Source organism: Suillus bovinus (genome assembly GCF_016758785.1).
Source record: "Suillus bovinus strain UH-Sbo-P2 chromosome Unknown EDB93scaffold_22, whole genome shotgun sequence".
Lineage (NCBI taxonomy): Eukaryota > Fungi > Basidiomycota > Agaricomycetes > Boletales > Suillaceae > Suillus > Suillus bovinus.
Window position 1 is genome coordinate 244,920 of NW_024542078.1, and position 12,779 is coordinate 257,698.

A 12,779-nucleotide genomic window follows, 5' to 3' on the forward strand; every position below is an offset into this window, starting at 1 on the left:
ATATTCTAATACTCTTATTGACTCTCGTAGTATACACTCGTTTATTCTAGGTTAGTTTATAGTCCGTTACACTATGAGTACGAGACTGAGTATACACTCGTTTATTCTAGTCTAGTCCATCCGTTCGCTCCCGCACGTCCTACTACGAAACAAAAATCGCAATGCATTGGTTCTGGTTGGATTTTTGGCGATCCCTAAGAGTATGTACCTGATTCTCTCCTAATCTACTTTGAAGCTTACACTGTTGTATGCAGCGGAAAAAAAAAATGCAGATGAACTTGGATACTGCAAGTTCAAGAAGCAATTGTTTCACTCCTCGTTGTCGAGGATCTTTGCCAATCTCAAACCTGGAATGACGACTCCAGAAGTCACACAGTGTGGCGACGGACACTACCGGCGCGTTATATATGGCCTTGGACCCTACATTGCAGACTATGAAGAGCAGGTAGTATTGGCATGCATGGTCAAAGATTGGTGTGGAAGGTAAGTGGCTACCAGAGATCCTCGGGACACTGCCTGTTTGTGTCCGCCTTCATGACCCCTAAGGGGCAGCAGAAATCCTCAGGACACCGCCTGTTTGTGCGCACGGTGTTGTCGAAGTTTCTGCCGTATATGACCCCCCCCTCCCTAGTTCTCTCTGATTTCGCCTATCCAGAGATCCTCGGGACACCGCCTGTTTGTGTCCGCCTTCATGACCCTCAAGGGGCAGTAGGGATCATTGGGACACCGCCTGTTTGTGCGCGCGGTGTTGTCGAAGTTTCACGCGCGGTGTTATCGAAGTTTCACGCGTGGATGACCCTCAAGGGGCAGTAGGGATCATTGTGACACCGCCTGTTTGTGCGCGCGGTGTTGTCGAAGTTTCGCACGCGGTGTTGTTGAAGTTTCTGCCGTGTATGCCCCCCCCTCCCTAGTTCTCTCTGATTTTATGCAAAGTCTCATTTATATTTGCAGATGCCTTGCATTTCCCTCAAATCTTGATGAAGGAGGTGTTTCTCGGTCACGCGAACATACTGATGCGCTTGTGGATTCTGTTGATTTTGGTATACTTTGGGATGAGTATGGTATCATTGGCGAGTTAGTGGTATGTTTCCCCCCATATCATTTGTGCATTGTTGAACTAACAGTTGCACTCCATAGCCCTTCACCAACAACTTTCCTCGTGCCGACATTCACGAGCTCCTTGCCCCCAACATACTGCACCAGCTCATCAAAGGAACCTTCAAGGACCACCTTGTTGAATGGGTGGGTCAATACCTCGAACTCACGCACGGCAAAACACGCGCTAAGGCAATTTTAGATGATATTGACCGAAGGTATTTTCAATCTGCCACTGCCTGTTGTGATTACTGACAATACACTAGAATTGCTTCCGCGCCGCCCTTCCCTGGCCTACGACGCTTTCCACAAGGCCGTGGATTCTCGCAATGGACAGGTGACGACTCCAAAGCTTTGATGAAGGTACGTTTTCATTCACTATCTCGCGTTTATCACATTTACACAGCTGTTATCTAGGTCTATCTACCAGCAATCGAGGGCCACGTACCAGATGATATGGTTCGGGCATTTCGAGCCTTGCTAGAGTTCTGCTACATCGTGCGCGCGAACGTAGTGACAGACAACACTCTCTCATCCACTACGAGCTTCTCATCTGAATGTTCAGTGCTCCGAACGGCCTCTGCTCGTCAATCACGGAATCCAAACATATCAAGGCGGTAAAGCAACCATGGCGACGTTCAAGCAAGTACAACGCGCTCAGCCAGATGCTCCTTACCAATCAGCGCCTGGACAAAGTCGCCGCAGCAAGAGTTGATTTCACAACACGCAGCATGCTCAAAGGGTCTTGTGCCTTCAGCTACTACAATTCATCTGGTACATGGTCTGTTTTATTTTAATTGCATTTTACTCACTGAATTTCTAGTTGAGAATCCCTCATATATCGACAACGACGATGGAGACCCAGAGGTCCAACAGAACCCAGCGCATGCAGGAAGCAATCCCTTTGCTATCGAGAGTGACGACTTTGACGATGTCGAGGATCAGGGTGTTGTAGATGACGTGGATGTCATTGCTGATGTGCAATTAGCACAGACTTTTTGTGCGTATCCAACCCTCTACTCACTGTGACCTTCGTTCGTAACACACCGTTCAGAACGAAAACGCGCCCGTACTGTTGCTGATCTCGCAGACGAACTCGACATCCCATTGTTCCAGACCCTCATTCGCCTCTTCCTGTACGACCAAATACACGCGGACAACCACCATTCCTCTGCCGACGTCCCACTTCGCGACTGTCCATCCTACACGGGACCAATCAAGATATTTCATTCAGCCGCTGCAACATTTATCGCACCCAGTGATCCGAGTGGAATCACTGGTATGCGCCGTGAGCACATTCGTGTTGTGCCTTCGTGGCGCAAGGGACCAGCTCGCTTTGACTGCGCCTTCGTCAACACGGACGATAGGCATGACGGAATGTTGAGCATGGACGTTGTTCGAATATTCTGTTTTTTTTTCTTTTACTTTCACTAACAGTCACACATACCCATGTGCCCTCGTTCAATGGTTCCATCGCATCGCCGAGGAACGAGACGAGCTCACAGGAATGTGGATGGTGGCACCGTCTTTCAATGAAGATGGCTCGCGCGATTTGTCCATCATCCATATCGACAGTATCATTCGCGGCGCTCACTTACTCCCAATATTCGGTACTCAGCTCGTACCACGCGGCCTTCGATTCTACGATTCTCTGGATGTATATCGAGGATTCTATGTAAATCGGTTCATTGATCACCATGCTTTCGCACTGGCATCTTAATATACTCATTTTTCTTGCAATGCTTAAGTTCAAAATTTGTCTTAAAAATACTTTAATTGTCTGAGTGTCTTTGTCGGCTTGATGGTAAGACACTCAAGTTGCCATCCAAGTCAAATCGAAGCCTTGAACATCTTGACGCACTTGGGCGCCAAACCAAGTCAAATAAGTTCGAATTAAGTTAATTTAAGAAACGTGGTATTTTACTGATGCGGCTACCGCGTATTGGTTTTCTCAGAGGCGAGGATCCTTGTGCCTTTGGTTTCGTAGATCCCGACGTTGTTATCCGGGCTATTCACCTTATTCCGGCATTTGAGCATGGTCAAACTGACCAGCTTCTCGCGGATTCATTTGTGCGACGCGAGGCAGATCTAGGTAAAGATTGGCTTTATTTTTATATAAACATGTAAGTCTACAGTACCGATCTACTGGCTAATTAACCTATACTTCTATTTCTAGATTTGCAGATAGAGATATGTTTATGCGTTACCGGGGGGGAGGTATCGGCCATAAAATATCTCGCGGGTGGGATGAATTTTTGCAGGCTGATGGGGCTGAGGTTGGTGTTGTAGGAGAGGCGGAGGGTGGAGATATGGAGTTAGACGACGAAGAGGAGGATGCGGACGAAGACGAAGAGGATGAAGGAGAGGATGACGAAGAGGATGACGAAGAGGATGACGAAGGGGATGACGAAGAGGATGACAACTCGGAGGAGGATGAAGAGGACCGGGTAGAAGCAGACGAGGGAGAAGAGTTGGATGATGACATTCTGGCGGAGGAGGGATATGGTGCTCTGTAGTATCATGTCGTGTATGATTCTTTGTTCCGTTTTTGATCGACCGATCCGCTTCATTGATCCGTCGTTGAATTCTGAGTGCAAGCATTCCCGCCCTAATATTATTTGATATCATCATAAGCACATATAACATTGTTTCTAGCTTATAAATATTATATACTGATGCTACCACCTTATATCTACAATATAATAAAGCTGTCAACGTCATTGAACGCATTTACCTTGATGTCATTGTGAGGCAGCTTTATAACATGCCAATCTTGTATGACGCACGCATGCATGGAGCCATAACTCTCGATCGTGTGAAAAAAACCAGATACGGTTGTGTTACCTAATGTCAACGGTTGTGACATTTGAGCAGTTTTGGTGATGGTATCTCCCTTGCAAAGTCCACTGCTGGCGCTCAAGTCGCCACCAAATTCATCTCCTACCACCCTTGACAGAATATGAGTACTGACACGAACAACTTCTCTGCAACTCCAAGAGAAATCTTTCATTTGCATGCGACTCATCCCGAGAGGGACAAAGAGTTCCGTGCTACGGCAGTCTCTAGTGAATTCCTCAAAGCGAGCCAGAAAAACTTTCGCGTACAATGTTCTCAGTGTCAACTGGCATTGGAGAAACCTTTGAAATGTGCAAAGGTGACGGCCAAATATCCAAATGATATTACAGACGTTCCTCAGTGTCTCAAATATCTTCTAGTGTAAGGGCGTTTGGTATTGCTCAAAAGAGGTGGGATTTGCAACTGGAACGTCCCAAATATCTGAAGTACTGACATGTCACGGTCCAGTGTCAAAAGAAACACTGGTACCTATGATCGACGCTCACTTCAGCCTTGGATTTGACTAACACGCTATGATAGGCCCATCCACAAACCGAGATGCCACGAGGTCGAACGTTCTTCAGGAACCTTCAAATTCATACGAATGTTCATTTTGAATCCGATACTAATGGAGCTCCTCAAAATTGGTGTCATCATCGACTGTGGCCTGCTTGACAATCCTCGCATTGGATTTGACAAGCCGTTTGGGGTGCGCGTTGATATTGCCATTGAGCCAAGTAACATCCTAGACTTCGTCGGGTTGTATCTTGGCAGCAAATCTCCTGGGGAGAAGCTTCAAGGGATGGTGCAGATCAATGCCATGACGCCGTGGGAACTTACATCCGAACGGGTAGACAAATGGCATAGGGCTCGGGCATGGCATGACGCAGAGGGTTTTGCCAATGATCCTGTTGGACTTGTGGATTTCGTTGATGCCAACTGCACAATGGAATTTGGGAATGCAACAACCGCTGAGGTGCACTTTCTACCTATTGTCCTTGACATGGCAAGGGCACGAAAGCCTTTCTTAGGTGTCTCTGCTGTCACGGGCGCTGAAATCAGGAAACCCATGAGTGCTATGACATGTTTAGAGTGGGTTCTCTGTTCTTGTTTTCTCAATTCTAACAACGATCCTTATGTTGCCTAGGACTCTCAACATGCATATCCGGGCAGATAAAGATAATCAGCTGCATTTACGCACTGATATGACAGATCAAGATAAGGAAATTATTTGCGCTGCAGGTCGCAATGAGGACACATATCTGGCCCGCCTTGTTAACGAAAAGATTCAAAGAGAACACCTCTATGCTGCTCTCGCGAAACGACACATTTAGTAGTTTAATGTAAGTGAAGATTTTAGACTTCTCTCCAGTCTTTCTGAATCTTCGCATCAAAACAAGGAAATTCTGTCACGCGCAATATGTATTCTCTCCGTGACTTTCAAATCAGCCTTGTACTGTACTTCGTCTCATCGATTTCTTGTGTTGTATCTACTGAAATTTTGACATCTCGAAGATGCTTGCGGCTCTATGTAGTCGAAGTCTTATGAGTGATGCTTCTTGCAATTGAAGCATATACTGTCATTTACACGCGTAATCGTGAGCCATAATCAGTCTTATATGCAATCCGTCTTGTTATCAGCATGATTTTGATTGGTCTCAGGCTCTTAGCCATCGTATGCGAATTCTGTCGTCTTTTCATCTTTATTGACGTTCACAACTTGACAACATAATCGCCGAAAGATCTTGCGTGATCAAGTATTCTGCACAATTCCAGGTATTTGACGTTGTACATAAGTATGCAGGCGAGATCTCTTGGCTGGGTATATCATTCTTATCATGCTCGTGGTGGGAATCTTTATTGCTGATCTATTTGTATGCAGACGAACATAACTCAAATTGAATTTCGAGAGACTCTCGTAGAGTCTGTTTTACCAGGCGGGTGAAGATCGTACCTGGAGCGTTTGGAGTATTATTTTACATCAGGCCGAGGATCTGCATTCAAAAGGTGCTCGATCGTTCTTGTTCCTCACTCACCCACCTATTGACCATGCACCCGTCTTTATCGAACGGGGTCTTGACGCTGCAGCAAAGTTAGACAGTGATATCGCTGGGTACGATGCGCAGCTCACGTATTTTATGCGAACCTGCAAATTCAAGCACCTATCACTTGACACCGTCACCGTAGGTGACACTGTGCCTATCTATGATGCCCTGCCCTGATGATACTATTTCTATCTAGTATTTTCGTAAAGGCGTTCTCAGAATCTCCACTGTTCTCCGTGGGTACCTTCTACCCAGATCCCCACTTTAACTTGAAGCGTTTTCACCATTTCCATGGTTTTCAAAATATAAACGATATTTGATCGAGAGCGCTCTCGGTCATTTCGAAAGTTAGCGGGATCCATGAATGACGCAAGCTCATCAAGGCCAACGTAATAGTGAAGGCGGCTGACTCCGCATCTAGTGTATTTAAATGCACAGGAGCCTGTTGAATTTTCCAACAGAGCCAACAACATCAAATAGTCTTGATTCATTGCTTCAGCGCCCACTGCCAGGCTCAATTGTGTTCCAGCGACATCGAGACAGTTTATTATGCCAATTACAGAATTCGCATCCCTCTCGTTAATCCCCCCTAATACACTTTCCGACCCGCATGTAATAGATCTCTTCTCCAAGGTTTCTTCTTGGCAATCATCCTCTTCAGGTTATCCGTTAACCTTCTTCACAAATCCAGCAGAGCCTGCTGAGATCTACCTGATCACTGGATGGGATGACGTACGCGCTCATGAAAAATGGATAGCCAGCTCCAGAAATCAGGAACTTCTTCAAATTGCGGAGGGTTTCATCAACATTATTGGAATGGTTCACTTGGACCTGGATTTCAATGAATTCCCTGTGGGAGCTGATTCACTAGTTTGCGTGAGGACCACGAGTCAGGGAGTCACGAAGGATGGATCGGAAGAGGCCAAATTAAAGAATGTGGAATCGATGCAGTGTGGTTGGACTGGACACGGGAGGAATGTGGAAGAGGTTGGAGCCGGTGTCTATTATTTCGCGGAAAGTGATGCCCATTTGGACTCGGAGGATGGTGGAAAGGAGGACACAGTGTACAAAAGGATCCAATTGAAGATGGTGAAGTTCACTTGATACGATTAGTGTCTTCCGGGTTAATACTTGTACAAATACCATATATGTTACATGTCATGGCGATGGTTGTGAACAATATAATATGTATTTGTTGGAATCCAAGGAGCGTTTGTTTGGCAACAGCTTCTGATCCAAACAAACACTCTTTATTCGGATAGTGCGTGTTGGACAGGTCACGATGTCAGACACGGTTCCTCAGCCACAGCAAAAATCTCGGGCGCCCCGGAGTCATCGACGTAAACGAGCGAGAGAACAAGACGACGAGAGAGGTGAAGCAAAAGAAACGGCCGTCAAACACGACTATGATAGGACACCGAAGGAACCACGTTCAAAACGCGCAAGAACCAATGGCAAAGGCAAGGAAAAGGATTCTGAACTTGAGCTAGGCGAACTCCCCGATGACTCAAGTAGAACGTTTGAGATCGGTGACGAATTCATACCGTTCGCGGTCAGTGATGATGAAGCAGAAGCACCCAAAAAGGACTCTCATCGCAGTAATGTGGAAATAACAAAAGAGAAAGCGCGGGAACGAGAATGGGACAAAGGGAAACGAGAATCACATGGAGTTGGCTCGCACGATGGAGGTGGCCGGGGAACAAAACGAACATACGAAATGGTATTTGATGATGAAGATTTGCGGGACCACAGAAAACGCCGACAGGACTTTCCTCCCACTTCAAGAAAGGCTCCTTGGATTGCCAAAGTTGACTGGGACAGCTGTCTCAATGTCCCGGAGATGTGCGTTTCGTAACCTTCCTTGAAGTTGTGAGCTGATTTGCCGCAGGTTGCATCGCGAGGTTGAGGCATTCGTTCATTACATGTCACCAACTGAAGTCGAGGAAGAAATTCGAGGACTGGTAATCAATCTCGTTTCGAATGCGATAACAAATGCATTCCCAGATGCCAAGATACTACCCTTTGGAAGCTATGAAACCAAACTATACCTCCCTAATGGGTAAACGTTATATGTGACCTATTGAAGTCTATGCTAATAGTTGCTCAGGGACATAGATCTCGTGATCAATTCAGGTTCGATGGCGTACAGCGATAAAGTGAATGTCCTACGGACGCTTGCCAATGTTATCAAACGCGCGCGGATTGCTTCCAAAGTCACTATCATTGCCAAAGCCAAAGTACCCATCATCAAATTCGTCACGATTTATGGCAGGTTAAACGTTGATATCAGCATAAATCAGGGTAATGGCGTCGCTGCTGGCAATATCGTTAACGGCTTTCTGAACGACATGCGTGGGTGTGGGTTTGCGCTCCGGAGTCTCGTCATCATCGCGAAAGCATTTCTAAATCAGCGGGGGATGAACGAAGTGTATACCGGTGGTCTGGGCAGCTACAGTATTGTCTGTATGGCGGTCAGCTTCCTCCAGATGCATCCCAAGATTCGCAGAGGGGAGATAGATGCAGAGAAGAATCTCGGTGTTTTGGTTATGGAGTTCTTTGAGCTCTATGGTTGCTATTTCAACTATGAGGAAGTAGGAATATCCGTGCGCAATGGGGGCTCATATTTTAGCAAGAGACAGAGAGGATGGTACGATTTCACAAAGAGGAACCTCTTGTCCATTGAGGACCCTACCGATTCTTGTGAGCTAAATCTTTTAAAGTTTTCGCATATGGTTCACAATTACTCCCTTGACCGCTAGCAAATGATATTTCCAAAGGTTCTTACGGAATCGCGAAAGTTCGGCAGACTCTTGCAGGAGCCCACGGAATCATGACATCGATGGCCTTCTTGCGGGCTGGGATCTTAGGTGCACGAAGGGAAGGGCGGACATACCCTTTACGTAGACACAGTGAACCAGAGGATATGAGCATTTTGTCCAGTATACTTGGTGTCACTCAAGAGGTATAGTTCTCTTTATGCTCTCAACGTTCGTTAATCATTACGACAGACTTTAAACAACCGATTATTGATCCAGGAAGTTATGACCAGCGGTTGCTCCATAAGCTGCTCGGAACTTCTCCCAAGCCTCGTATAGTTGTCGCGAACATCCTTGAAACTGCTGCTCATGCCAAATCGTCATTGATTGCAGGCAGCAGCACACGGATCCGGGAGCGTAGCGTGGATATGGTACTCGAATCCGACAATGAGTCGCTACCGCAGGAACCCAGCGATTCCCGTCAAGATAACGACGAACTCGGTAAATACCATATCGAGAGGCGGCGCACAATACAGAAGCATGAACTTGGTCAGTCAGATGAGCAACCCGAATTCACCGCCGACGAAGATGACTCAGTAGATGAGGAAGAAGCGTCCTATGACACGAGTCTAGATGACAGGGCCTCTGGTGATAAAATGCGAAGTATGATGAACAAACGCAGATCATTTTGGCTTTCCAAGGGGGTCGACAGCGTTGATGATAGTAGCTGATGGTGGCATAGTATTACAGTACATCAGAGACATTGAATATTTAGCAAGGTTACGGGTCGGGGCCGAATAAGCTTGAAGTAGACAAAGTATATTTGGAGGATGGAGATGGAGGGAGTTAGAACATCTTGACGGATGATTACTCACACACTGAATCTTGATTTCATGGTCAACCGTTGCTAGCCAGTCGTTGATTGTTTCTCAGTCCCTTGAACTTGGTCATTATTAGTGTTAATCCCATTGACATTTGACGTTCGAACTGGCGCTTGTTCTTGGGTTCCTCGTTCATTTGATTTCGCGGTCACAACGTTTCTACCCGCCATCACTGGAGCTACCAATTGTCCAACTCCCGTTTCAAATATCAATATAGTTTACCCGAACGATGTACGCGGACAACTTTTGGTGTGCCTCTGTGTGCTAACCATGAGACTATAGGGCGACCTCGCGCACGTACCCTCCTCCAGTCAATCTAAAGGAACGTATTGCTGCCCTCCAGCAGAGAAATGTCTCCCCAAGTCAACAGCAAACTTCTCAATTCATTTCAAAGAACCTCCCAAGTAGTGGAACCGGATGTTTGCGCGATAAAATCGCCAAATTTGAGGAGAAGGGAGGCATCCCTGTTCCACGAGGCAGCTTCGGTATGGGTGCACCTCAGTTGGCAGAAAACGCACCAGCAAAGAAGCGTGGAGAGTTGTATGGGAATCGAGTGCAAAACATGGGGAAACCAGGCGGCTCGCCATCGAGTCGCTCTGGCTCACCCCTCCCCACAGTGGACGACTTGCCCTTACCTTTGCCAAGAAAACGTTGTGTCTCTACCGGGGGTACACTCTTGAAAGGCACTCCTCCGAGATTTAAAACTGGGGAACCTGTTCCGCCGCTTCCATCAACACCGTCGCCGATTCTTCCTGTTGCGCGTCGCAACTCCCTAGCAGTTAATTTTGGCCCTGCTCCACGTGTCGTAAGCCTCGGGGAGGTGTCGCGACAGGCAGATAAAGACCCAGAATCACCCTCACCCTCGCCTTCTCTGTCTACTTCTCCTTCGTTGGAAGTAAGAGACCCTGCTGGAATTATAGCCCCGTCCCAGACCCTTGAACCCGTCACCTCCTCGGATGATGCGCTTCCCCAAGATATGGATGCACCACCAGAGGCAGAACAGGAACCAGCGGTACTAGAGATTGGCTTGCAGGCCGACTCTCATTCAGCGCCTGCAATAGCATTGGACATCGTAGCGTCATCTCAGTCCTCGCTAGAAGTCGTAACTGTCGTGGAGGTGACTTCCGCTGCCGAGACTGGTCAGGCTACCGATCCCGAGTTGGACGAGAAGCTTCAATCATCATATCATCACCCACTGTCAATAGATGCGTCCGTGACCGACTCTCAGCCTTCGGAAGCCGCCCTTCCTGACTCGCCTTCAACTATTTCGCATTCGCTCGTCGCCCCCAATTCGGTTACCGAAGATGACCCGGTATTGGCACATCTCCTCACATCTACGGGGTCCGGTGATGCCGATGACAAGGAGAATGACGACGTAGCCACACCATTACTGGCATCTGTATCCCCTCCTGCTGAGGAACGTGGGTCCATCTCTATAATCGTGCATCATCCAAATATCCAAGTACAACCCAGCCTCCCATCACCTGATTTAGAGATAGAGGCTGCTAAACCTGAAGTCAAGCGCTCTTTCACTGCTGTAGTACATCACAAGGTCACAAAAATGCCCGCTGCCACAGCACCGAGTTCTTCCCTTTCCACACCTATGACACCACAAGCTGCGCGAGTGCGACAGACAGGAATCACTATCACCACCGAGTCGCTTTCGAGTCCGGGCTATGGGGAACTCGCTGTCCTACTAGAAGAAGCAGCATTGCTTGAGATGAAACTAACCGAGGGTGGTGGTTCAGAGGCAGTAGAAGCTGCGCTTCCCAAAACCCCAACCTTGGACACTTTCGCAACTGACATTCGGTCTGTATCTTCTTCAACACTCACAGAACACGTCAAAGCTCCATCCACGGAAACTGCCTCCCTTTCAGAGCGTTCTATGTCTATCCCATCCATCCGAGAACCTAACATGGATGGGGACATTCCCGAGGAGGACGAGGGTGACGGGAGGAGTCTGGCTTCTACATCTGCGTCACAACAATCTCCTTCACATAAGAGATATCTCTCGAGTATTAGGCGACTGGCTACTCGTCGTTCGTCGAACCATATGCCCGGGGCGTACCCTCGGGATAGTATTTCGACATGCTCTGAGGACTCCGTTCCGGTCGCGACACCATCTGATCATGGAGATGGATCAGGTTTTGGTATTGCATGGCCAAGCGTATCTCCGAAGAAAGGCAGCATAGGAAAGTCTAGCTCGTTTGCGGACAAATTGTTCAACCGCAACAGAACCAAGTCGAACGTCAGCATAGTGGAGACAGGTGTGTAAGCTGTTTAGAAGAAACGCTTCGCATGGACTAAATTATTGTATGCCGTCCCTCAAGACCAAGGCTCGATATATAACTCGCCGAAGAGGTCGTTTATATTATCCCAACCCCCGACCTCATCCCCAGCTAAAAGCTCTCCAGGTCGTCATGCCAATGAATTGTCCGGCTCTCGTCCATCACACTGGATAGTCTCCCGGGACTCGTCATCTTCTCGTGCTCCCAGTATCCTTGAGAAGGAAATCTTTGATGAATTTCCCTCTGTTCCACAGACACTTCCTCCGGGACCGCTTCACCTGTCTCCAGATCTTTCGGGAGCTGCAGTTCGTCACGTGTCAACTCTCCCAGTCAAGGTTCGGAAACACTCGCAACAAGGGTTATCCATAGTTTGACCTGCTTCATCTTGAGTACCGAAGGAGATAGCTAGCCTCTCTCATATGTTTGTTTTCGTTGGCCTTCTTGCTATCTTTCAGCATCGTTTCAAATTGACATATAATTTTGCTAGTAAATTTGAGTGTGCATAGTCTTTATATGCTTCAATATTAATATCGTAACGACGCCAGCCCGGACTCTGACTTATTCCTGGCATGTTTTGTAACCATCGAATTGAATGCAAACTAGTCATTTCATTTCAATTGGTGCTGTGTGATTCTACCAACAATGCACGATGTTCTTTAAAGCGCCGCCCAGCGACGGTATATGTACTGATTATGGGAACTCAGGTAGGCCGGTGTGCTTACAACTTCATGTCCATCTGGACCGATGATAATTGAATAGTAAATTGTGTGTCGAAGCCTGCTCAAGAACCCTTTTTCCTTTCACTACGCCTAATTTGGGAACCAGTTTCTCGATTGCCCGTTATGGAGCAAAACCCGTCATTCAGAACAAAAGCAAAAT

General features: G+C 47.3%; 6 protein-coding genes across 6 annotated transcripts; all 6 read left to right on the plus strand.

Annotated features, from left to right (window-relative positions):
- Positions 1–534: 534 nt before the first annotated feature.
- Positions 535–2,815, plus strand: EDB93DRAFT_1327959 (uncharacterized protein; the record flags this gene model as incomplete). The annotated part of the gene is made up of 9 exons (XM_041455104.1): positions 535–809; positions 952–1,081; positions 1,138–1,313; positions 1,362–1,458; positions 1,513–1,580; positions 1,661–1,869; positions 1,919–2,095; positions 2,186–2,474; positions 2,533–2,815. 9 exons carry the CDS (start codon positions 535–537, stop codon positions 2,813–2,815), a joined length of 1,704 nt encoding a protein of 567 aa, XP_041308456.1.
- A 209-nt stretch (positions 2,816–3,024) lies between these two features.
- On the plus strand, positions 3,025–3,326 carry EDB93DRAFT_1041621 (uncharacterized protein; the record flags this gene model as incomplete). Its single annotated transcript, XM_041444567.1, has 2 exons — positions 3,025–3,218; positions 3,272–3,326. Coding segments are annotated over 2 exons (249 nt in total), but the record flags the coding sequence as incomplete, so codon positions are not given.
- A 654-nt stretch (positions 3,327–3,980) lies between these two features.
- On the plus strand, positions 3,981–5,646 carry EDB93DRAFT_330431 (uncharacterized protein). The gene is made up of 7 exons (XM_041456113.1): positions 3,981–4,249; positions 4,311–4,340; positions 4,399–4,415; positions 4,471–5,022; positions 5,078–5,273; positions 5,331–5,528; positions 5,593–5,646. The coding sequence occupies exons 1-5, from the start codon at positions 4,055–4,057 to the stop codon at positions 5,262–5,264; spliced, it is 981 nt and encodes a 326-aa protein (XP_041308458.1). The 5' UTR covers positions 3,981–4,054; the 3' UTR covers positions 5,265–5,273; positions 5,331–5,528; positions 5,593–5,646.
- Positions 5,647–6,137: 491 nt separating this feature from the next.
- Positions 6,138–7,202, plus strand: EDB93DRAFT_330580 (uncharacterized protein). The gene has a single exon (XM_041456114.1). It carries the CDS (start codon positions 6,525–6,527, stop codon positions 7,077–7,079), a length of 555 nt encoding a protein of 184 aa, XP_041308459.1. The 5' UTR covers positions 6,138–6,524; the 3' UTR covers positions 7,080–7,202.
- Positions 7,203–7,257: 55 nt separating this feature from the next.
- EDB93DRAFT_1249720 (uncharacterized protein) lies at positions 7,258–9,462 on the plus strand (the record flags this gene model as incomplete). The annotated part of the gene is made up of 5 exons (XM_041452904.1): positions 7,258–7,817; positions 7,864–8,034; positions 8,083–8,675; positions 8,735–8,923; positions 8,984–9,462. 5 exons carry the CDS (start codon positions 7,258–7,260, stop codon positions 9,460–9,462), a joined length of 1,992 nt encoding a protein of 663 aa, XP_041308460.1.
- Positions 9,463–9,577: 115 nt separating this feature from the next.
- EDB93DRAFT_1141604 (uncharacterized protein) lies at positions 9,578–12,517 on the plus strand. The gene is made up of 3 exons (XM_041449317.1): positions 9,578–9,843; positions 9,895–11,879; positions 11,943–12,517. Coding segments are annotated over exons 1-3 (2,319 nt in total). The 5' UTR covers positions 9,578–9,841; the 3' UTR covers positions 12,275–12,517.
- The last annotated feature ends 262 nt before the right edge of the window (positions 12,518–12,779 follow it).

What these genes read in the sequence shown, in the direction of transcription:
- EDB93DRAFT_330431 (XM_041456113.1), top strand. Translation starts at nt 4,055, where the DNA reads ATGAGTACTGACACGAACAACTTCTCTGCAACTCCAAGAGAAATCTTT. An exon ending in AACCTTTGAAATGTGCAAAG is followed by an intron (nt 4,250 to 4,310) that starts GTGACGGCCAAA and finishes AATATCTTCTAG; the next exon opens with TGTAAGGGCGTTTGGTATTG. An exon ending in AGTGCTATGACATGTTTAGA is followed by an intron (nt 5,023 to 5,077) that starts GTGGGTTCTCTG and finishes TATGTTGCCTAG; the next exon opens with GACTCTCAACATGCATATCC.
- EDB93DRAFT_1141604 (XM_041449317.1), top strand. An exon ending in CGTCAGCATAGTGGAGACAG is followed by an intron (nt 11,880 to 11,942) that starts GTGTGTAAGCTG and finishes CCGTCCCTCAAG; the next exon opens with ACCAAGGCTCGATATATAAC.
- EDB93DRAFT_330580 (XM_041456114.1), top strand. Translation starts at nt 6,525, where the DNA reads ATGCCAATTACAGAATTCGCATCCCTCTCGTTAATCCCCCCTAATACA.